The sequence below is a fragment of the Myotis brandtii genome, unplaced genomic scaffold (genome assembly GCF_000412655.1).
Source record: "Myotis brandtii unplaced genomic scaffold, ASM41265v1 scaffold504, whole genome shotgun sequence".
In the NCBI taxonomy this organism is placed as follows: domain Eukaryota; kingdom Metazoa; phylum Chordata; class Mammalia; order Chiroptera; family Vespertilionidae; genus Myotis; species Myotis brandtii.
Genome location: NW_005369217.1, coordinates 896,238 through 919,894, shown reverse-complemented (window position 1 = coordinate 919,894; position 23,657 = coordinate 896,238). Strand labels below are relative to the sequence as shown.

The 23,657-nt window shown below is 45.5% G+C and overlaps 1 protein-coding gene across 4 annotated transcripts in view; it reads right to left on the bottom strand.

The window, feature by feature from the left end:
• PRMT8 (protein arginine methyltransferase 8) overlaps positions 1–23,657 on the bottom strand; it is a 91,842-nt gene that overhangs the window by 26,726 nt on the left and 41,459 nt on the right. For 3 of the 4 annotated variants that reach the window (XM_005876999.2, XM_005877002.2, XM_005877003.2), the window contains 3 exons: positions 16,418–16,573; positions 13,145–13,208; positions 264–406 (listed from right to left, as the gene is read on the bottom strand). In XM_005876999.2, coding sequence (XP_005877061.1) covers positions 264–406; positions 13,145–13,208; positions 16,418–16,573 — 363 coding nt within the window. The remainder of the gene's footprint in view (positions 1–263; positions 407–13,144; positions 13,209–16,417; positions 16,574–23,657) is intronic. The other variant, XM_014548357.1, reaches the window with a different exon arrangement.

The following is a 23,657-nucleotide window of genomic DNA, read 5'->3' as shown; positions in this document are numbered from 1 at the left end:
GACTTTTGTCTTGACAACACTGAATGGATTTCAATTGTGGTGAAAGAAGCCAAGGTTAGACCTACAGAAGAACATTGTGACAGTTAGACATATTGGGCCCAGGGACCATCATTCTGTCCCCTGAAGCAGACCTGGTTTAAAGAGGGGTGACTGGAAGAGGTTATCTTCAAGGCCAAGTCCTCATATTCTTCTAGGCTGTAGGTCAGGGCTAGAACAGCAAGATAGCCAGAGGCCAATAAGGGGAGAGCATGCAGGACACTTACCAGCCACTTGTCCCTGGCAAAGATGACCGTGTTGAGCATTGACTCATAGAAGAGACAGTAGCCCATCCACTCGCTGATGATGATGTCTACCTTCTCCACAGGCAGCTCCACCTCTTCCACTTTACCTTTAAATATGGTGATGACTGGAAAATATGAACCCCAAGGCCACACTTTGCAGGGCTCGATCTATGGGTTTTAGCCTGGTTCTGATTCTACATTTAGGGTGGGACATACCTCACCCTTCACCGTGCTAGTTTATACTAAGGTAATTGAAAGCTACTTGCACATTTTCTCCCTAAAATGTATTGAGCAATTACTATGTGGTGGACTAAGCCCATGACATGCACCATATTATGTACTAGTAATCCTCCCAACAACGCTATGAAGTAAACACTTTATTCTTATTTAGAACTAAGGAAATTGAGGCTTAGAGAGGTTACATGTGGCCATGGAAATAGGGCCCAGGTCTGATATGCCATGACTCTAACACTCTTCTCATGACCCCCACCCCGTGTTAGACTCCATGATGATTCAAACCCAGAGAAGGCTGGGGTGACTCCTCTATTGCTCTTGCATCTGTTCACAACCAGATTCACCCCCCTCGCCAGTGGGTTCATGACAGAGGCAACATAGTGTTTTGACAAGAACATGGGCTCTGCAGTCAGAAAAACCTGGGTTTACTGGTAAGTGCTGGATATTCTTATTATTAGCTGTTTTACTTTCCACAAGTTACTTGACCAAACCAAACTCCAATTACCCAAAGAACAGCCCAAATAAACATCTACTTAGCAGGTGGTTGTACTGATGAAATGAAATAACACATGTGAAGGCCAGGCTCAGGGCCAGGCCCCAGCAGAAGGTAGACATTTTCTGACATTTCCCCCTTGCTGACCAGCCCATAGAGAGGCGGAGGGGATGGGCAGCAACAAAGCCCCTGCTCTAAGTGGCTTTTGCTAATGAGTCACTTCCAAGACTTTCCAAGACTTGTGGCAGGAGAAACTTCTTAGTTGGGTTTTTGATCACTTGACATACACATACATCTATTTTGGGGTCTCTCTTTGTATTCATTGTGAAGTTGACAGGGTGATGTATCAGTTGGCTGGTTCCATCTGAACATTTCCTCTGGAAGGTTACCCATATTCATGCTCTGAAACCATCTTTCTGCACCATCTTCTGAAAAATTACACAGTGCCTGAGCTTTGCTATGAACATTGAACAATGACCTGTATTCGGGAGTTATAAAAACAAAATCCAGACTCACATCTGTTCTGAATCTGAGTTTCACAAAAATTAATTTGGCTTGGAGGCTTCTAGCTGGCAAAGGGCACACAGGTCACTGGTTTTATTTCCTGTCTTCTCAGTGGATAATGCAGGTGGGTGATGGAGTGCCCATTAGCAACCTCTAATGATGTGCTACTTTCCAATATCTGGTATTTAATTAAGGCCTAATCAGATAAGGCCTCCTCCATAAAGAATCAGACACCTGGCAGATGTACACTGGCCCAGGTCATTCTCAAATGAGGCTCAGGCTCATGTGACCCTCCTGGTTACTGCTCAGAAGCCCTACCCCTAAGAAGTAAGAGCAGGAAGGGCCGATCTTCTCCAAAAGGTTAGAAGGGTGGAAGGAGTAGGCGTTAATATTCTGCTTCTCTGGGGCCTCTGAGAGCTATGAGCAGGAACTCAGCCCAGGGCAGGGCCCAGGAAGCACCAAGAGAATTCACAAGAAGACAAAGTAAAGGGCTTTTGAAAATGCAAATAGAGTGCCTAATTTATTTCTTATTCTAAAAAACAAAAAAACAAAAAACTAACAAATATGCCTGATCCACCTGCTTAGTTATTTGTGTGCAAAGCCTCTCTGGTCTTATTTTTTAAAACATTTTTAAGGTGTTTCAATGGCCTCCCTTTCTTTTCTCTGTGCACATTTCTTGAAGGCTCTTCACTAATGTCTGCATATGTCCATGGGCACAAACATTCAAAGATTGTGAATGAATGAATGAATGAATGAATGAGTGAATGAGTGAATGCGCTAGATCATAGTCTCCCAGTGGCCCAGGAAGATTTCTGACTGTGGTGCCCCATGACCTCCACCTAGTGCAAGGTTCCCCAGGACTATTTCATGGACTAGACTCCAGCAGGACTGCTAGCAGCAGAAATAGACAAGGACTTATAGTTTAGTCTCACAGATAGGTATGTATGGGACATTCCTTGGGTGCCCCCAGAGTGAGTGAATGCTGCCCCTGTCCTCAGCACTAGCCCTCTTATCCATTTGATCCTATAGATACAAAGATGCAGAAATACGAAGAGACAGTAGATCACAGAACAGCAAAAAGCACTCTGTTTCTGCTTACAAAAAGGCAGAAGAAATCAATTAACCCATAAAACACTCAGCAATCTGGGCCTCTGTTCATTAAACATTGCCCTTCTGCATCCAAACATTTCTCAGAGCAGATGTGGCCCCCACTTGGCGCAGTGAGTGGATGGTCCCTTTGTGAAAGGAAAAAGACACACTTCCCTTCAGTCCAGCTGTGGACTAGATTTCACACCCCAGTTATCCCCTCACCCAGTTGCTTTTGTGCAGCGCCCAACCTGCACAACCTTATACTGAGTCCTGGAGGCAGACAATTTATGCTCTTGTTCCAGCTGACAACCTTGATTAAAGTTTCTCTTTGGGGGGACCTTGATTTCCTCATTGGGTGCCTAGTGCAAGGTTCCCCAGGACTATTTCATGGACTGGACTCCATGGAATGGAGTTAATGAATGAATGGGGGTGGGGTGGGTGGGAAGGAGGAAGGTTGAATCTAAAAATCCCTAAGATATTTTGCAGCTCCAAAATGCTTTGATTTTTCAAAAATGTGTGGAGCATATGTAAGGTATTCGGCGAATTTGAAACTGACATCAATAAAGAACCAGTGGCTGCAATGTCCAGTTTGACTTCAATTTGCAACAATTTCAAGCCTGATTTTTTTTAAAAAAGAGGCCACATTGTTTCTACGGATCCAAATACAATCGCCCAGCGGTGTCATCAGGGGTAGTCTCACCCAACAGTTACTTAAACTATGAGATTCAGCTTCCCAATCCGCAAAATGCTGCCCCTTTATGGCAATTAATTAGGAGTTATTGGCCAGTGTATGGTATGGGGTTAACTCAAAGAACTGTACATGTACACACAGCTACAGGTGTCCTGCTCCATGGCAAGCCTTTCAAAGGGGATCTTAGCCGCTGATATTAGGGTTCTGAGCAGCAATGGGCTGCAGAGCCCCACTCCTAATCTGGATCCCACATCACAAACACTGTGTCAACTCAAGGTTGTTTTGAGGTCACTCTCTAGAGCTGTGTCTTTATTCCGTAAGGATGATGAAAAGTTTGTTCCACTAGCTGTGACAGAACCCTGGCTTGTAAAGTTTAGAATGATTAATCATAATTAAATGCACAACAGGAGGCAATAAACTCCAAATAGGGAGATTTCCCCCCTGCAACTCCGAGTTTACAAATTAGGCGTCCAAATTTTTTTTTTGGTTGTTTTTAGTGAGATTATTTTTTCCTTTTGTCTTGAGTGGTTATTACATAAATGTAGTCATTCTAATTCATGGTCATTGGTTTAACCGTTTAGGTTTATTTTGTTGTTGTTATTGTTTTGTGATGCTTTTGTTGTTGTTTTATAAGCCAGGCCAGCCTGATCTCCTCTGGGCCTCCAGCATGTTCATGAGAGTCAGTGGACCCCCCAAGGTCCATCTGAGTGGTCTCCCCACTGTAGACTCCTTACTGTTTCCCAAAACAGATCTTGTCCCACAGAAGAGTGAGCTTGAGGGTCTTGAGCGGGAGGACAGGGAGCACGTGATGAGGCAGTGGAGCCTCCCTAATGCCACTCCCATTTCAGCACAGCCACCCGCTGCCCTCCATGCCCTTGCCATGCTCCTCACACACCTATGTTGGCAACAACCATACTGCCTGCCTCGCTCCTTCTGAGGGCCTGACTCACCTCTAGCCTATGGTCTCCTCTTAGTAGTATTTCAGCTTCCTACTTCCAGGATCTAGCAGAGCACTTGGCTCCTCACAAACATTCAAAGATTGTAAGTGAATGAATAAATGAATGAATGAATAAGCAACTTTGGGGGGAAAAAAAGGGTATTGAATTCAGAGACAAAAGATCTTTAAACTAGTCCTAATTATGATAGCAAAAAAATTATCAGTATTTGAATAGAACCTTACACAGTGATTTTACATGCATTGTCTCAATAATCCTCACAGGAACCTGTGAGATTGGTTTCATTGTTCCATTTGTCTAATGAGAACTGGAGTTTATAGAAATCAAAAGGTACAAGTCACCAGCCTCCCTGAGATTCCCTTCCTTCATCTGCAAATGATCAGACTATCCAACTCACCATGGGATTGTTGTGCATGCCACAAGAAATCAGAGAAGACCAAGGACAACCCATTTTTCCCCTAAAGCAGGGGTCCTCAAACTTTTTAAACAGGGGGTCAGTTCACTGTCCCTCAGACCGTTGGAGGGCCGGACTATAGTTTAAAAAAAAACTATGAACAAATTCCTATGCACACCTCACATATCTTATTTTGAAGTAAAAAAACAAAACGGGAACAAATACAATATTTGTATTTGCATGTGGCCGGCGGGCCGTAGTTTGAGGACCCCTGCCCTAAAGGCTGGTGGGGTTGGTTCCTAGGGTGAGGGGAGGGGGAATCATCATAGAGATAGAACCCATCAGCTTGCCTTGGCTTCCCACCCTCACCTTCTCCAGGGTCCAGATACATGGATAAACCCCTTACAAGGTCAAACCCATCCCTATTCGTAAGTCAGAGATGATGGAAGAAATAGAATACCAACATCATTACCCTCAATATCTGATGGCACTTGGGATATATCCTGCAGGAAACAGACCCCATAATGGAATGGCATCAACGAGGCCTAGGTGCTAGCTATACTCAATATATAGTAGTAGAAACTTAAATATGGTTCCCCTCTCTCTTCCCAAGTCCTCTATTCACCCAAGAACATAAGGCTTGAGCTTCTGCCTTGTAGGGTGCATAATCTGTCTGCTTCATGTCCTAGCCTGCTCTGGCTCCCTTGAGGGCTGAGAACCCAGTCGGCTTAGCTGGAGCTCTCAGCTTTGGCCAGAGCCCTTCCCTGGCCAGAGCTCCTGCTTAGCACATCTGCTCCCCTAGGCACTGGCTGTACTAACACTCGGGTAATCAAACCCATGCCAGGACTCATCCCTACCCCAAGTTATCATCGACCATTTAGAACCCCTAGCATGATACAGCCAGGGCAGATCCCTAACACACTGGCCACATGCAGATGATTTTGTGGGCTGGGCCAACTTGGAGGAAATTAAGAAGGGAATGGAACTAGACAGAGTGGTTGAAATCAATGGGAATGTAGAAGGCAGCAAAGCTTCTCCTAGGTTCAGGAAAGCATGCCAGCTCTCACTCACTAATTATACATGGGATGGGTAGAACGTGTCTCCCGCCCCAGGGAATTTGTACCATCAATCCTTCTGTGTAAATACTCTTCCCTACTCTTAGCATGCTGACCTCTCTTAATCTCTTGGGTCTCAGCTTCAATTCCTTACTCAGAAAAAGGTCCTCTTTCCAGTGCTGTGCTTTTCCATGTTTAACAACAGGCTCTGTGATGACCTCTCTTAATCTCTTGGGTCTCAGCTTCAATTCCCTACTCAGAAAACGGTCCTCTTTCCAGTGCTGTGCTTTTCCATGTTTACAACAGGCTCTGTGAGGGGAAAAAGCCGATTTTTAGTGTTTGCTGATGTCTGTGGTGCAAATACTTCCACCATGGCTGATTTCAGCTCTCACCACAATGTCCCTCTCGGCAGGTTGGGAAGAGAGGCACAGAATCGCTCACAAGGTGGGGTGAGCGGTTCCCGTAAGCCACTGCCACCATCCAATCAAAGTGGATGCCCCATTTTTCTCAACAACTCTAACATGCTTCTTTCTAAGTGCTTTCACTATTTTAATTCTATTGTGATATTGTTTGTTCACTTGCTTTGATGTTTGCCTTCTCTGTGAGACTCTAAGTTTCATGAGAGCAAAGATCTTGTGTGTCCTATTTGTGTTGACCCCTCCTACTCCCACCCCTCGCCTGGCACAGGACCTGGAGAGTTGCACACTAATGCCCGAAGGGATGGATGCAGGAAACCCAGTCCTAAGACTGTGAACTGGCCTCTGGAGCAGTTTGGAAAGGAAGTCACAACTGCCAGGAGCACTAGTACAAGTTCATTAAAAACCATCACAGCTGACTCATCTCATCTTCTGTTGACAGGGTTACTGGTCAAGTTAATAAATGAAGTAATAATAACAATACTTCACATTTATTGGCTGCTTACTGCCCTCCGGATACTGCTGTACTGTACACAGTGATATGCTCATAGACAATTAACAACTGGCTCTCCAGGAAAGAAGCCCTGATTTTCGCATTTGCTGATTTCTTAGTGTCAATACTCCCACTGTGGCCAACTTCAAAACACCAAAGTGACTTCATCCATCCCACAAATTTAACAACACTGACAATTTAACAACCAGCCCTTAGGAGCCTGTAGAGCCCACTCCAGTACACCACGGTTTTACATGCAGGAACTTTGTGCCCCTCACAATGACCCTATCAGGTATGTGCCACTATAATTCCCATTTCACAGATGAAGAAACAAAGACACAGAAAGTGAGTTTGACCAGATCTCACCTTTATGCTATCTTTATGGGAAAGGTGACAAATTATTGTGTGCATTCATCACTGGCTGCCTGACTGAATTCCAAGGTTCAGATTAAGAGCTGACTGAGAACCAGCCTGAAAAAGCATCCACATCACCCCTGGGCACCTATCCAATATACAAGTAACACCAAGCAGAGAACAATGACCTTAGGAGAGTGATGCTCTGTAAGGAAGGACCAGATCTAACAACGTGATGTTTAATAGAAATAAGAGTGGGACTCAGTCTGGATTCAAAACACCCACGGAGCAGATACAGGTTGGGAGCTACAGCTTGCCAGTAGGCAGGTGTAGTTGATTCCGACTCTGTACCAGTGTGACATGGCCTCTCCCGTAACTGCTAATGGAACTGGAGCCACATTGTTCCAAGTGCAGCATCTGGGCCAGGCGCCTGGCTGTGCTTCTTAGCCTGACTCTCCAAGTGTGAGAGCGATACGGAGGCATGGGCAGAAGAAAAGGTGACTCAAACCAGCACAAAGGGTAAAGGAACTGGGGGAGGGGGGTTACCCAGAGATATGGGAGGAAAGCAACCATGTGAAGGAGCCTCCTCACTCCATCTGGCTCCAAAGGAGCACCGGGAAGCCTCCAGGGAGCAGAATGCCTCTCAGTGGAAGGCAGTGCTTTCTAACAATCACGGCTCTCAGAAGACGGAGTGAGGACCCCGTCCGAGGAATCATCCCCGAGTGGATGACTTCAGAGCACAGAGGCCCGCTGCAGAGCAGAGAATTCAGGCAGCATCTATAAAAGCCGTGGAGCTATGTGGTCAACCAAGACCAAAGTGTAGAACATTAAGCCTGAAAGCACCTATAGTTCATTTTTGTTAGGCACCTACTCCTCATAAAGCCCCATATCTCTAATCCCTCAACACCCCTGCAAGCTGTTCATGGACATATCTCCTCTACGTGGAGCAAGCGGAGAAAGGTGAAGCGATGTGCCAACGCCCCTTGACGTTATGTAGCAGAGGCCTCTCTGTCCGTTGCCATTCTGGTCATGCTACACTCAGGCCCCTTCCATCCATGACAGGTGTGTTTTAAGATGTGCGCCAGTAGAAGAGAAAGAAGAGATACGCTTTCTTTCCTTAGTTTTCTGAGAAATAAAAAAAGTCTATTTATTTTGTTTCTAGAACTATAAAAATTGTATCAATCCCTGAGCTCCCAAGTCAACATTCACAAATGATTCTACCTTTTTAAGCATCGCGGCAGCCCACTGGTTTCCTGGGCAGAGAAAGAGAGGAAATAATAGTTGTCAGAGCCCAAGTCAGAGAGGAGGCTGTGGGCTTGTGTGGGGGCCACGCATGTGGAAGCAGCCGTGTGAGGGCTGCATGGCCACTGCACAGCTTCGTGGAGGTGCGTGGCTGCATGCGAAGAATCCATCCTGAGGAGCTGTGCGGAGGTGGAGAGGGAGCGAGATTGATTGATGCTGGGTGGCAGGTATTTTATGTCCTGTGTTGTTATTTATGTCTTTACACCTACACTCCAGAGACACACACAAATGCTGGCTGACACAGCATTTCAAAAGCATTTCCATGGAAGCATTTGTGCAGTTAAGCTGTCCTCTCTCTAGTTCACATGCCACGGCTGGACGAGCTGTGCAGCTGAGAGGACCCTGTGTGTGACGGGCAGGAACACGGACGGGGCACCGGGCACAGGGCTAGCTATTCACTTGAGGACAATGGTTTGTCCTTCTTAGCCTTTGCCTCAATGACAGAATCAAGTGTGAGCCATCAACATAGGAAGCATGGAACAAGTCCATCCTAAAGCCATCACGTGGGGCTGAGCGAACCAGACCTCTGTGCTGCCCCGGGAGGGGTTGGGTGTAGATGCCACAATAGTCCAGCGTGAGGTGTTGAAGCTTGAGCAGAAAGGGCAGCCAGCACAGTACATCAGAGCCAGAGTGGGGTGAGCAGGGCACTCTGGTGTGGGAGGGGGACTGCAGGGCCCCAACTGGAGCTGAGCAGGGAAGGGAGGGTGCCCCATGGGTGGCTGCCTGGCACAGGGTGTCGGAGTCCAGCACTGGGTGACAGAAGCATCTGCAGGGGCAGGAGGTGCTGACAATGGGAGGTTGTTTACACACAAGGGATTGATCCAGGACATAAACACATGCAGAATAACAGGAGCCAGAGTTTTCACCCTCAGAGAAATGAGGCACAAGCATGGGAACGGGAAGGGCAATACAAGCTGGACACTGTGGTGCTGGATTAGAAGTGGAAGTGATAGATGGATTCATACTTGACAATATGTGCAGATAGATGTAGAAATGTATGTTCGGTAAGTGTGTATGTACACACACACACACACACACACACACACACACACACACTAGTTCTTCCTTCTGAGACAGCCTGGGAGCATCCGCACCCTGAAGTCAGGAAGCACACCTCGCCCCGAGTCCTCATTTCTAAATGCCACTGTCCACTAAGTGGAATCAAGGCTTGGAGAGAAGGCTGGTTCTGGAACAGAGGCGTGGAAAGTACGAGGTGAGCCTGAAACATCGGTGCCAGAAAACGAGAACGCTCACAGGAAGTGAAGGAGGCATGTCAAGGGGATTTAGAAACCAGCTTGAAGATGATCCAGTGACCAAATCAGGGACAATTTGAGAATCAAAGTAAGTACTGACAATAGTAGATACAGCCTATTGAATAAAATGGGAAATGAATGATGAGGAATGAAATATTTACATGGTTTTGAAGTACCTGTCCCAGAAAATCTTACTGACTACAAAGGGGGAAAGAGCAACTTGACCATGAAGAAGCCTGGCAGACATCGCCTGAACCACATGGTCAAAGTCAATGCTGTCAGGAACCAGGAAACCCAAACCGCATGCTCCTGCCAGTGCACAAGGAGAACCAGTGTGGGCTGCTGCTCCCGCAGGTGCGTCGCCGAGGAAGAGCTACACACACAGCCCAACCGAGGGACATCCACAGAGCATGGCCTGTGGTCGAAGGCCACCAGATGGAGGAGAGTCTGTCCCAGCCTGGAGTAAAGAGAGACTCGCTGACAAATGCAGCGCGTGCCCGGAACTGAGTCCTTTTGCTGTGGGTGTGATGGTAACAACCGGCAGGATGTGATGAGGATCTGAGCACTGGATAATGACAAGGTATTCACGTTACCCTTCTGACTTCAATGGTTGCCCTGTGTTTATATAAGAAAATGTCCTTGTTTGTAGCCATATGCATTCATGTGTTCAGGGGTGATGGGGCACCATGTCACAACTTACTCTCAAATGGCTAAAAACCCCACAGTTGTATTTGCACCTCTTTTGTCAATTGGAATGTTTTTCAGGCTACAAGAAAGAAGAGAAAAAGGAAGGGGAGGGGAATTTTAAAAGTTATAGGAGTCTGAGGCAGGGAAGGGAGGTGGGGACCATGAAGTGTGAACCAGAAGGGGTGGTTAGGGGATGAGCAGTTCTTTTCTTGGCAAGTTTCAGAGCCAGACCGCTCTCCTCCCAAAGTTGAGGGATCTCTCAGCTTCTGCTAGTCCCTCCCACCCCACACTCTGCTACCAACGGTGCAGGGCAGTGGCCCTCTGCCAGCCAGTGCAAGGAGGTGAGCCCAGAGGCTACAGTTCCAGACTCCAAGAGGTGGCGGCAATAGAGACAGGTGAAGAGTAAGAGGCTGGGCAGACCCTCAAAGGGCAGGAATCCCTGTGCAAGTGAAACCTGGGCAGAGTAGGGGAATTGTTAAATGTTCTTTGAAGGCCCCTCAGAGCCCAGGGCTGAGACTCAATAACCCTGACAGGAAATCCATCTCTACATCTATATTAATTTTAATTTTCAGAATTGGCAGGCACTCACTGAGCTTCTATATCAACTTTAGGAAAGAGTACAAGAATGAGAGCTGAAACCAAAGGCTCTGCCCCACGTCTCCTGTCCTCAGTCTCCACATCTGTCAAATGGGAAACCACCTGTCCTACTTCACAGAGCCGGGGAGAGGGAGGTCAGGTGAAAACACGCGGATGCCAGGTTGCATCACCTTTGCAGAGAAAATTCACCATTTCCTTTTGCCATCTTTAGTAGGCCAGTAGGGAGGTCACCTCTGTCCCTGCTACCCAGCTCAAGTACTTCCCTGAGACGTGTACAGAAGAGATCTGGCCCCTAACTGAACCAAGACAGGTTGAATGACCAGCCCTAGGTCGGGGGTATTGAATGGCAAGCCCTAGGTCGGTTTATCTGAGCAACACTTCCTCTACTCAGGCTGAAAAGAGGCCTCTGGATGTTGGCTCTGCTCATGGCCCCATAAGTGTTTCTCACACACCACCCCTAGCCTTTTCACTAGCAGTCACCCACCTGTACCCCATTCACTTTCTCACCTCCTTGTTCACCCAGCGCAGATTTCAAGGCTCATTATTGTTGTAACTCTGGTTCCTCCCTCCCCCTGTTGTGTCCTCCCAGCAGGGCCCCCACTCAAGCAGCTGTCCCCTCCACTGCACCCAGGCTGCTGAGCGCAGCAGGAACACTGAGCTCACTGCATAGCTACGTCCACACACCTCTAACAAGGCTGCCGGCCCCCAGCCATCCCCACTACCCATGGTGTTTGCTTTTCCCTCCCTCCCTCTAAAAGACCATTCTATTCCTTCTCATCTCCCAAAACACTTACACCTCTCCCCTTCTGGTCTTTTCCACCAATGACTGTCTCATTCTTCATTGAGAAAATAGAAGCAACAAAGCAAAGGTTTCCCACCATCGGCCCACTTCCATTTGGACCCACACTACCCCCTTTCCCTCTGTTACTGTGGTTAAACTGTCTCTACTCCAAGAGAAAGGTCAACCCTCCATCTGTGCTTTGCATCCCAGGCCCTCTTACCTTCTCCAGGACCTTGCTCCTGAATTTACTCTTTCCTGTGTCTGCAATTTTGTTCTCCCTTTTTACTGGACCATTGAATCACACACATGTTTTCATATCTCCTGTCCTTAAAAAAACAACTCACTTCCTTGATCCCACATTTCCTTGTAGCTCCTGTTCCATTTGTCAGTTCCCCATTACAGCAAGAAGACTTATTTGTAGTCCTCACATCACAGTCTCTCCCTAACCTACTCTAAGTGGACTTCGGTCCTTTTCCCTACACTTAGTCTGCTCTTGCAAGAGCACCAGTAACCTCCATGTAGCCTAATTCAGTGGCCACTTCTCTGTTCTTATCTTACTGGATCTCTTAGCCTCCCCTAAGAGACAGTTGACCACTTCCTCTTTCCCTTGGTTTCATGGTACTCCTCTCTCCTGAATGTCCACCAACCGCACCTAATGTATCTTCTCTGCCTCTCTGCTGGCCCCTTCTTCTCTGCTTGATCTCCAAACGTTGAAATGCCCAAGAGCCTTGTCTTTGGCCCATTTCTTTCCTCCTCCATCCCTAAGTGACCTCATTGTGTAGCTTTAAATAAAATCTGTGTGCTGAGGACTCCCAATCCATTCTCTATAGAGAATGCTTTTCCTTTGTTTAAAATTCTCAAAAGGCCTCATCATCCTTAGAAACTTGTTTTCCTAGTTTGTGAACCCTACATGATCTGCCCAGCTCAACATGGAGCCTGGCAACTAGATCTCCTTCTGCTGACAGATAACTGATAAAAGATACAGGACACCTTCTAATCAGGGGCATTTGGGGGCATGAGTGTGTAGAAGATGTGCTCCAGAGGGAAGGGACTGGAGAATGCTGTGATGCATGGGAAAGGAGTAGGGAAAGGAAGGAAAGGAATACACTTCTATAATCAGACTCCAGCTTGGAGAAGGTCTTGCTTCCATGGACAACCAATTGCTAAGGCAGCCCCATCAGCAGCAGGGTCGGTGGTAGTAGAAGACCACATCCACTCCACTGAATGGGTGATGGAGAGAGATGGGGGCTGGGTGTTGTAGAGAGAGAAGAGGAGAAGGAGGAATAGCTGCCATTTTTCAAAATTCAATAGACTGCCTATAGCTGGGGCCAAGCAGAGGGCATGGCAACCAAGAATTTAGCCACAGGCTGGGCTCGTAAGAAGTTGAGCTGGGACAAACGTGCCTTGGCCGACATGGCAGAGATTGGGAACCTCAGAACCCCATGACCACAGCTGGGCTCCTTCTCCCCAAAGCCAAGTGCTCTGTACTCTTTTCTTATGCCACCCAAGTGAGGAAATAAAAGCCCCTTCTATCCATGGGAAAACACATGGAGGTATGTCTTACTGTTGTCCAAGTGGTTGGCCTTAATGATCTTCTCTGAGTAGTCAGAAATACTGGAGCATTCAATCTAGAAAGACACAGAACAAAGGAGCAATGCATCAAAAATACAACCAGCACCAAGTTAAGGAACGGAGAAGCTGAGACCTACAGGGGTGCAGTAACATGCCCACAGCTGTCACTGCTAATCTGTGGCAGATTAAAAACTACAATGCAGCCCTCCCAACTTATGGGGTGCCTTCACAATGGAGGCCCGTGTCTAAGTTGAGAGATTCGGGAGGTGCTGGCAGACCTCACTCTCCTGACCAGGAAAGCATTGGATGAGGTGGCACAGCCACTGTCCTCCTGGGATAGCGTGTAGGACTGACCAGAGGTGCTGTGAGCCTCCCTCGATGTTATCTTCCCGCCACCCCCAACCCCCAGCCCTCACTGGTTAAACTTGGAACATTCCAGGATAGGGAATATCTGGAAAATGCCAAGTCAGGGCCTTGGGGCCAGTCTTAAGATCCCCCCCATCCCTTCCCCCACCCCCAACCCCCCCCCACACACACAAGTTAACTCTCTCCTCTTCTGATTCTTTTTAATCTAAAAGTCTTTCCATACTCCCAAAATCTGAGCAGAGGGCCAAGGTATTTGAGGGAGTAGTTGGTAGTTGACCATCAGCTGAGAGAAGGCCATTGTGGGAATGCAGGAGATCAAACCCCAGCCTGGGGGTTAGAGGCCCTGGGCATGCCAGGGAGGGTCCTGAGGCGCTGGAAACAGAGGGGCAGCTGCCAAGAGCTGTTCTCACCTCTTTAGCCGCCCCTCACAGAGACCAGACTGCTGAGTTCTGGATCACCTCACCTTTACACTCAGGCCCCACCTCAGACTGCCCCAGGGCCTTGGGCATTTGCATAGGGCCACTGAGGGGTTGCTGGCAGCCTCCTCAAAGCCTGAGGTAAGGTGAGGGCACCTACAGGGTCAAAAGAGGGAAACTCTGGTAGAGGAGGCAGACCCTAGCCAAGCTCAGACCCCAGAGGACTGGCCTTTCCTGAGCTACCAGGCTCCGTGGCCACAGTCCTGTTGCCTGCAGGACTGCTTCTCTCCTCCTTTCCCTCACCTCACCACATTTTCATCCCGCCTGCAAGAGGGTACTGAGCTTAGCCTTGGAGAACATGGGACCTGGAACCAGACAGCCTGGATTTATATGTGGCCTCTGCCGCTTTCTAGCTGTATCTTGGTTTCCTCACTAAGTCACAGGTCCTGCTCACATGGTCAAAGGGAGGATGAAACACACATGGGACGTAGGAGGCTGCACTCATATTCTTTCCACTTTTTATTTTTCTTACCTCTACCTTTACTTCCCCCCCTCTCTTTTCTTTAGTCTCTCTTCATTTCCCCCATTTTCATTTGTTTTCTAGTTTCTTTTCTTTCTCCTTTTTGTTAGTCCCTCTCCCAGTCCTGTAGCTTTTCTGTGAGTCTTTCCATCCTTCTGTCTCTCTCTCCATTTCTCTCACATCTGTCTCCCAGTTTCACTGTCTCCATCTGCTGTCTCTGTCAATTTCCTCTCTCCCTCCCTAGCTCTCTCCCTCTCTCTCTTCCCTCTTTCCTGCCATCCCAGCTTCCCTACTGGAGAAGAGCTGTGGGTGGAAGGGGGAGCCTGGCACAGGAGAAACTGAACTGTGAAATGAGCCAGCCTGAAAGAAGCCCGGCTAACTGTGGCGGAGCTGTTTATAAAAGAGCTGTTATAGCAGAAGAGCGGGAGGCAGCCAGGTTGGGACCAGTCACCACAGCTGGAAGGCGCCTGGTGGGACCTTCCTGACAGCTCCTTGGCCGGAGCCCCTGCCAACTTGGAAGCCCCAGTCGACTTGGAAGGCGGTGACAGGTGGCCCTGCCTCTCCCTGTGCAGCCCTCCGCTCCCCCGTGTCTAGCAGAGACTGGGGCTGAATCAGGGCTTAACTGTCAGCACTGCGAGGAGGCGCTCCGGGGTCAGCATGCAGTCTCACCGCTCTGAGGCGGTGTGAGCTCCTTGGCAGTGGAGTCTGCCACGGGCAGGAGGCCTCCACCCTGGTGAGCGGGGCCTTGTCAAGGGAAGCCGAAAGGTGGGGAGGGCAGTACCTGTGATGATGACAGGACTTGACCTTGGGCATCAGATTGGCCCCGTACCCTAACCACATGCCTCAGCTGAGTGCATTATAGCTTTTCTGGTCCACGTTTCCAGAAGACCCTCTACAGCTAAGGACCAAGTGCTTTCTGGGCCAGGCGTGAAGGAGGAATTCTGTTCCTGCTGAAGGGGGTTGGCCAAGGTCCAGAAGACCCTCTACAGCTAAGGACCAAGTGCTTTCCCGGCCAGTGCTTTCCCAGCAGGCGTGTTCCTGCTGAAGGGGGTGGCCAAGTGGATTTGGAGGGTCCTACTCAACCCAGGAGCCTGGGGTTCTCCGGACAGGCTCTCATGACCCAGCGAAATGCTCAGAGAATCAGGCCCCACTGAAACCTGCCCAGCTGCCCGGGAGCCTCTGCAAAGGGGCCGCCTGTGCATAGGCTGTGAGTTTTTTATTGTAACTTGAATTTTGATTAAGATTAATTCCAATTTTCCACTTCTAGACCCACTGCGTTTTTTCAATGTCAGCCAGCAGCACGGATCTGTCTTTTTCACAGAGGAATGCTAGGAGGTTCCCGGAGGGTCAGCCTCCACCTCTAGCCAGAGAGGCTGCAGCAGCCAGAGCAGCAGAATTAGATCTACCAGGTTGCCCTTTAAAGGACAAAGCAAGGGGTTTTCTTGTTGTTATCTCCTAGGGTCCTATCCCGACTATCCTAATAAACACTGAGCATCTGTCCTATGCTGGTTCTGTTCTAAGCTCCTTACATATGTATTAAACTTTTCACGCCTCACAATGACCCCATGGGCAAGATACTATTTTCATGTCCATTTTATACATTGGGGAAACTGAGGTACAGAGAAGTGAATTGCCCACGGTCACACATCTCATGAGTAGAAGAGCAGAGGTTCAGGCCAGAGCTCACACGTGTAATCATGCTGCACTGCCTCTCAAGCATTGTGAGGTGCTGATGACACTGAAATGGTTTCTGAAAAGTCAAAAATCCTCTGCAAATGTCAGCAGTCACCAGGGCAAGGAGCGATGCCCGGGTGATGGGGAGCCATGGAGACTGTCCTGCCTCCTGAGGGGCACACTTGATTTTTCCCTTGAGTGTGTGACCTCAGCAGAGAGGTGGAGTAGGGTTTGTACTACTAGGAAGGGCCGAGGCCACCGCGAGGCGGGTGGGGGGTGGCATGCTCACCCCAAACACCTTCTTGGCCCCTGCTTTGGCAGCAAACATGGAAAGGATCCCGGTACCACTCCCGACGTCCAGCACCACTTTGTCCTTGAACACGTGCTTGTTGTGGTACATGGAGTTCCGGTAAGTGAGCGTCCGCACCTCATCCTTGAGCATTTCCTATATGGAAGGAAAGGAAAGTCAGTGTCAATGTATTCAAGGTACTTGGGAGTACACCAGGGTCACGGGCCCCAGGACTGTCTCACCAAATTCTTCAAGGATCTTCACTAGGCAAGCCACAGAAGAGTACTGTGGCACAGCTAGACCAATGGCTACCTGCATCATTACCAACAACTCCAGCCCTAAAACTCTGCTCAAGATAGCTTTGTACTATCAAAGAAGAAACTCATGTCCAGACCTGGGAAAACTCCAATTTACCAAGAAACAAAAGAAAGTACTAGTAGGATGCAGCATGAGAGACTCAAGTTACACCTGAAGCAGAACTTTTTGCCATGGTGAGAATTTTGTCATTGAACAAGTTGTTAAAGGAGGCTTTTTGTGTGCATATTATTTTTGTTTGCTTTTAGGAAAAGAAAACATATTCATTTTTCTACCATTATTTAAGTGCTTTGTGGTAAGAAAGAAACTAGATTACCCATTACAGCTGCCTCCAGCCCAAGGAGAACATGGTTAATTTGTGTATGGTGATGAGGCAGGGGTCTTCATCTATTCAAGGTACCAGCAAACACTCTAAGTCATCACCAATAGCACTGGAATTTTTTGGTATAATTTTAGTATAGTTTTTAGTATAACCTGCATACAATAAAAAGCACAGAATTCAAAAGTATAACTAAGTGTAAGAGTTTTTACAAATGCACACCATAATTAAGGTACAGAACTTTTCCATCACCCCAGAAAGTCTTTCGTGCCCGTTTGCAATTAATCCTCACTCCCACTCCAGACAACCAATGATCTAATTTCCATCACCAAAGCTTCCTTCTGCCAGATTTAGAACTTCATATAAATTGAATCATACAATATGTACATTTTTGTATCTGTTTCTTTTGCTCAGAGATTTTGAGATTCATTCATTTTCTTGCATGTATCCAAGGTTTGTTCCTTTTTCTTGTTGCTACAGTTGTCATTCTTATTCTTGTTCTTGTTGTTGACTAGTATTCCATTGTATGACCATATCCATTCACTTGTTGATGGGTATTTGGATTGTTATGAATAAAGGTGTTACATTTTCACATAAGCATTTTTGAGGATGCATGTTTCTATTTCCTTTGAGTAAATACCTAGAAGTGGGGTTTTGGGTCCTACGGTAGGTGTTTAATTATACTTAAAATTGCCTAAGAGTTTTTCAAAATAGTGGTGCCATTTCATGATCCCACCAGCAATACATGAGAACCCAAGTTGCTTTACATGCTGACCAATTAGACTTATCAGTCTTTTTAATATTAGTTATTATAGTGCAGTGATTTTCAACCTTTTTCATCTCATGGTGCACATAGAGTAATTACTAAAATTCCGTGGAATACCCAAAAACATATTTTTTGTGGATCTTACAAAAAATAGGTAATTTTGATTCATTCACACTGGACAGCTATTGTTGTGTTGGCTCTTGTCACTTTTTTATTTGACAATCTAAGGGAACAGAGGTCAGATACTGCATGTTTAAAAATTCTTGTGGCAGCACACCAGTTGAAAATTGCTGTTATAGTGGATATAAACTAGTATCTCATTGTAGTTTTAATTGCATTTCCATGATGGCTATTGATGCAGATAATTTTTTTCATGTGTTTATGGATTCTTCATATATACCTTCTTTTGTGAAGTGTCTTCATTTTTTTCTTGAGCTATTTGCTTTTCCTTATTGAATTATAGGAGTTTATATATTCTGGAAATGAATCCTTTATCAGATGTACATATTGTGAATGTCTTATCCAAATTTGTGATTTGCCTTTTCATTTTCTTAATGTTGTCATTTGAAAAGCAGTTTTTAATTTTGATAAAGACCAATTTTTTTTAGTTTTTTCTTTTTTTTAATTTTGTTTTATTGCTTAAAGTATTACAAAGAGTATTACATATGTCTCCTTTTCTCTCCCCCCCCCCCCCCCCACACCTTCTCTCTAAAACTCAATGGAAAAAGATCCTCGGATAAGGATTAACAATAAATTAACTAATTAATTACTTAATTAATTAAAAATGTGTTTCTTAAAATAGTTTGACAGTCTGTTCCATGCTGCTCTGCCTCTGTATCTATTTTTGTTCATCAGTTTATAATGGTCTTTATTATCCATAAATGAGTGAGATCATGTGGTATTTTTCTTCAGCATGTATGGAACTGGAGAGCATTCGTTTTTCCTTTTATGATTAGAATTTTCTGTGCCCTGCCTATTCTTTGTCTACCCCAAGGTCACAAAGATATTCTCTCATGCTTTCTTCCAGAAGTTTCATAGTTATGGCTTTTACTTTTAGGCTACAATTCATGTCAAACTAATTTTTATACATAGTGTAAGTTAGGGATGTGAGTTCATTTGCTTCATACAAGTAGATGGCTCGAGCACCAGGCTTCATTTTCCCCACTGAATTACATGGGGGAGATCCTTTGGAACAATCCTTTCTTTGTTTCAATTATGTTGCCACCTTTGTAAAAGTCAATTGACTATATATGTATGTCTTCTCTGATTTGTTCCATTAATATACCAGTTCAACACTCACTTGATCACCATAGATTTATATTAACTTTGAAATAAAGTAATGTCAGTTCTCCAACTTAGGTATTGTTTGACATGATTATTTTGTTTTTTCTAGAACTTCAGCATTTTCATATACATTTTAGAAGCAGTTTGTTAATTCATACAGAATAGCTTGCTGGAGTTGGTTGGGACTGCACTGACTCCTATAGAGCAATTTGGGGAGAATTGATATCTTAGGAATATTGAGTCTTACAATCCAAGAACACAAATACAGCTCTCCATTTATTTAGGTCTTGTTTAATTTCTCTTGGCAATATTTTATAGATTTCAGTATAAAGGTCTTGTATTTTTAAACTACTAATAAAGTTATTCTTAACTATTTTATGGCACTGTATACGACGTATTTTAATTTTTACTTTCCAATTGTTAGTTTATATATTGGCCTTATATTTTGCAGCTTTGCTCCTTTACATATTGATTCCAATAGGATATTTTGGTAGATTCATTAGTTTTTTTACATAAAAAAAATCTTGTCACTTGTGAACAAAGACAATTTCACTTCTTTTATCCTATCAGTATGCCTTTTATTTCTTCCTTCTTCTTTTTTTTTTAAATCAAAATCTGTCTTTATTAAAGTGAACAAATCATCAGAGTCCTATCCAAATTCAGTGACGATGCTGAATCTGCTCCCCTTGCCCGCCTTCAACCAGGCCAACACCAGCTCCCAGCTGGCCTAGCAGTCCACAGTAGGAAGAGTGGCTCTGCACTGTCACACAGCACAGAGGTTGCACATTTCAGTGCTTTTAGTGAATTGGTGTCTTCAGTAAACATTTTCTGAGCAGCAAAGACAAGAATTGTTTTCAGAAACCTTAGAATTGGATATAAACATTGGCAATAAACACAATCAATAAATATCATACCATTTCCCAAATGAACAAGACTCCCCAGTGCGAGTTCTTTTCCTGAAGACATTCAAACATCCTGACCAGAGAGTCTGCCTCGGTCCTCCAACCACACAAAGTCTCAAGTGCCTGCGTGTGGGGGTCAGGCCTTGAACAGAGGGGGGTGTGATGAGAGGCCAGAAAGCAAAGTAAATCACTTTTAATAGATACTGAAGAACTTCAAATAAAAGGAATCCTGCCACACACACATCCCTCATTGGCAGCCGCAGGGACAGTGGAGACCACAGCAGCTATGCCCTGGACCTGGCGTGTGTCCCTGCATCCCCGTTCCATCTTGCCTTTTATTTCTTGTTCTTTCCCCTTGCTATATTGCACTGGCAAGGATGGCCATTCGGTAATATGCTAGGCATCCTTCCTTTGTTCTAGTGACATACAAATGTCACCATTAAGTATAATTTTAGCTGTGGCCTCTCCATAAATGTCTTTTACCAGACTGAAAGATTATCTTCTACATTTGATCTTAGCCAAAAGGCCAAGAAGCGATGACAAGTTATCTTCTATTTCTAATTTTCTGAGAGTTGTTATCATAAATTGGTGTTGAATTTTGTCACATACTTTTTCTACATTTTTTTGATATGATTATCACTTCTCTCCTTTATTGTGTTAATGTATTGAACTCCAAAGATTGGTTTCAAATGTTGCATCAACTCTTTGTCATGATGTATTACCTTCTTAAATATTGCTGGGCTTTATTTACTAATATTTTGTTGCAGATTTTTGTATCTGTATTTATGAGAGATACAGAATTATAACTTTCTCTTATCTTCTCTGATTAGTATGCTGAGCTAATCATACAAGTTAGGAAGTGTTATCTCTTTATACATTTTCTGAAAAGGTTTGGGTGAGATCAATGTTTTCCTTTTTTAAATGTCTGTATAATTCACCAGTAAAAACATGTGGGCCTGGAGTCTTTTTTGTGGGAAGATTTTAAATTATGAATTCAATTTATTTAATAGATAGAAGGCTATTTTCATTTTCTATGCATTCTTACATCAGTTTTGGCAGGGTGTTTTTTCCAAAGAATTTATCCATTTCTGTTACGATGTCAAATTTATGCATATAATCCTATATAATAAAAGCCTAATATGCAAATTTCCCCTTCCACTGTTCACTATGACGTGTGCTGACCACCAGGGGGCGGCACGGAACACGGCGAGCGTTGGCGATGTGGTGCTGGCATCCGGCAGCAGTGGAGGCACTGCTGGCCCCGATGGGCCCCAACGAGAGCCTGGCGGGATGGTGGAGCAGGTGAGTGGGCAGCACCAGGCCAAGGCGGGTGGGAGCAGGGCCTGATTGCCCTGCCAATCACCCCACAGGTGGAAACCAGCAGCAGCTCTAACACTTTCATTACAGAGAAGGGGCAAATAGCAATATTAAAATATTTCTTCTAATTATTTTCCTTTCAATGTGTAAAAATCCGTGCACCAGGCCACTAATATTGTTATAATAGTCTCTAATGACTGTTGGGTGTCTTTATGATCTGTAGTAATGTCCTTGCCTTCATTTATTTATAATCTGTGTTTTCTAAGATTTTTTTCTTGATCAGTCTAGTTAGGTGTTATTGATTTAATTAGTATTTTCAAAAACCAACTTTTGGCTCTGTTGATTTTCTTTAAAGTTTTATTTCTACTTTATTGATTTCTGTTCTCGTCTTTATTATTTTTTTCCTTTGACTTATGTGGATTTTATTTGCTCTTCTTTCTCTACTTCATAAGGTGGAAGCTTTGATTATGGATTTTATACTTTTGCTTTCTAATAAAAGCATTTAAGCTATACATTTTCCTCTAAAGATTTCTTTAACTGCATCCCACAAGTTTTCATATGTTGTGTGTCTTAGATCAGGCTGCTATAACAGAATGTCTTAGACTGGGCAGCTTAAAAAAACAAACATTTACTTCTCACATTCTGGAGGTTTGGAAATCCAAGATTAAGGTGCCGCAGATCCGGTACCTGGAGGTGGTTGCCTGCTCCTTGTGTTCTCACATGGCAGACAGCAGAGTGAGACAGCAAGCCTTCATGTGTCTTCTAAGAAGGGCACTAATCCCATTCATGAGGGCTGACCCTCATGCCCTAGTTACCTCCCAGAGGCCACACCTCCTAATATCATCATACTGGGGGTTAGGATTTTGACATATGAAATCTGAGGGGACATATTCATTTCACAGCATTGTTTTCATTATCATTCCATTTGGAATATTTTCTAACTTCCTGTGATTTCTTCCTGACCCTGTTCTTAGTGCTGCTTAATTTCCAAATATTTGGAGATTTTCTAGAAAATTTATTGCTTCTGGTTTCTAATTTAATTCTATTATGAAAAAACTAGGGGCCCAGTGCACAAATTTGTGCACCTTGAAATGAACTGTGGGCCGTGAAGTTGTGGTAGGCACAGGGGTGGGTCTCGGCCCATCCTCTGTGCCCGTGCCTGGCCCCTCCCACTGTGGCCCTGGTCCCCTGTCTGCCTGCAGCCCTGTTCCTGCTGCCACCACTCCCATACGCTGACAGCACTGGCCCCACTTACACCCACTGACAGCGCAGAGGGATTGGGGCCAGCGTCAGCAGTGGGTGCTAGTGGAGCCGGCGCCATCAGCAGGTGCAAGTAGCAGCTGCTGCCCCGATCACCCCTCAGGAGCAGGGGGAGGTGAAGAAGCCTTCAGGGGCAATTGGGGCTGGCAGCCACCACTCGCACCCACTGACGGCACTGAGCCATCAGGGTCAGCACCAGCCACTGGCAGCAGGTGCAAGCAGTGGCTCCAGCACCAGCTGCAGGTGGGAGTGGGGTTGGCGCTGGCAGCAGGTATGAACACCAGGCAGGACCGTGGCGCATTGGAGCAAAGAAATTTCAGTAACCACTAGAGGCTCACCCCGATGACTGTGACCAGCACCCCACCTTGATCTGGCACCCCTGCTCACCTGCTCCACCATCCCGCCATGTTTCGTGCGCGCCCCCTGGTGGTCAACGCACGTCATAGCAACCAGTTGTTCGGTTGTTCCACCGTTCAGTCTATTTGCATATTAGGGTTTTATATAGAGAGATATATACTGTGCATAATTTCAACCTTTTAAAATTCATTGAGATTTGTTTGTAGCCCAGCATATCTATCTTACTGAATATTTTAATCTGCCCTTTAAAAAAATGTGTATTCTATAGATTGGTGGTGCAATGTTCTAGAAATGCCAACTAGGTCAGGTTATTTGATAATGTCAGAAGATTGTTCAAATTTTCTCCAGCCTTATTGATTTTTTTGGCACATTTGTTTTATCAATTACCAGTAAACTAGCATTAAAACAAATCTTTACTTATTGTTGGGGATTTGTATTTTTCTCCATCTAGTTCTGTAGATTTTGCTTTATGTTTTTAAGCTCTGTGCACACATGTTCAGTGGCCTTGTTTTATGTCACCTTGGCCACCTGAACTACATTTTACAGAATTCTCTTTCCATTATATTTCTAGTTAGGAGTGGTTACAAGAGATACTCTTGTGAGATTTAGAAGGCAAAACGGAGGCAGGAACCATTTTATAATGCACATATGTCATTGGCAGACGTACAATTGTTCTGCCTTCAAAATCAGCTTCTCTAACTCTTGGGCCAGGTGCGCATT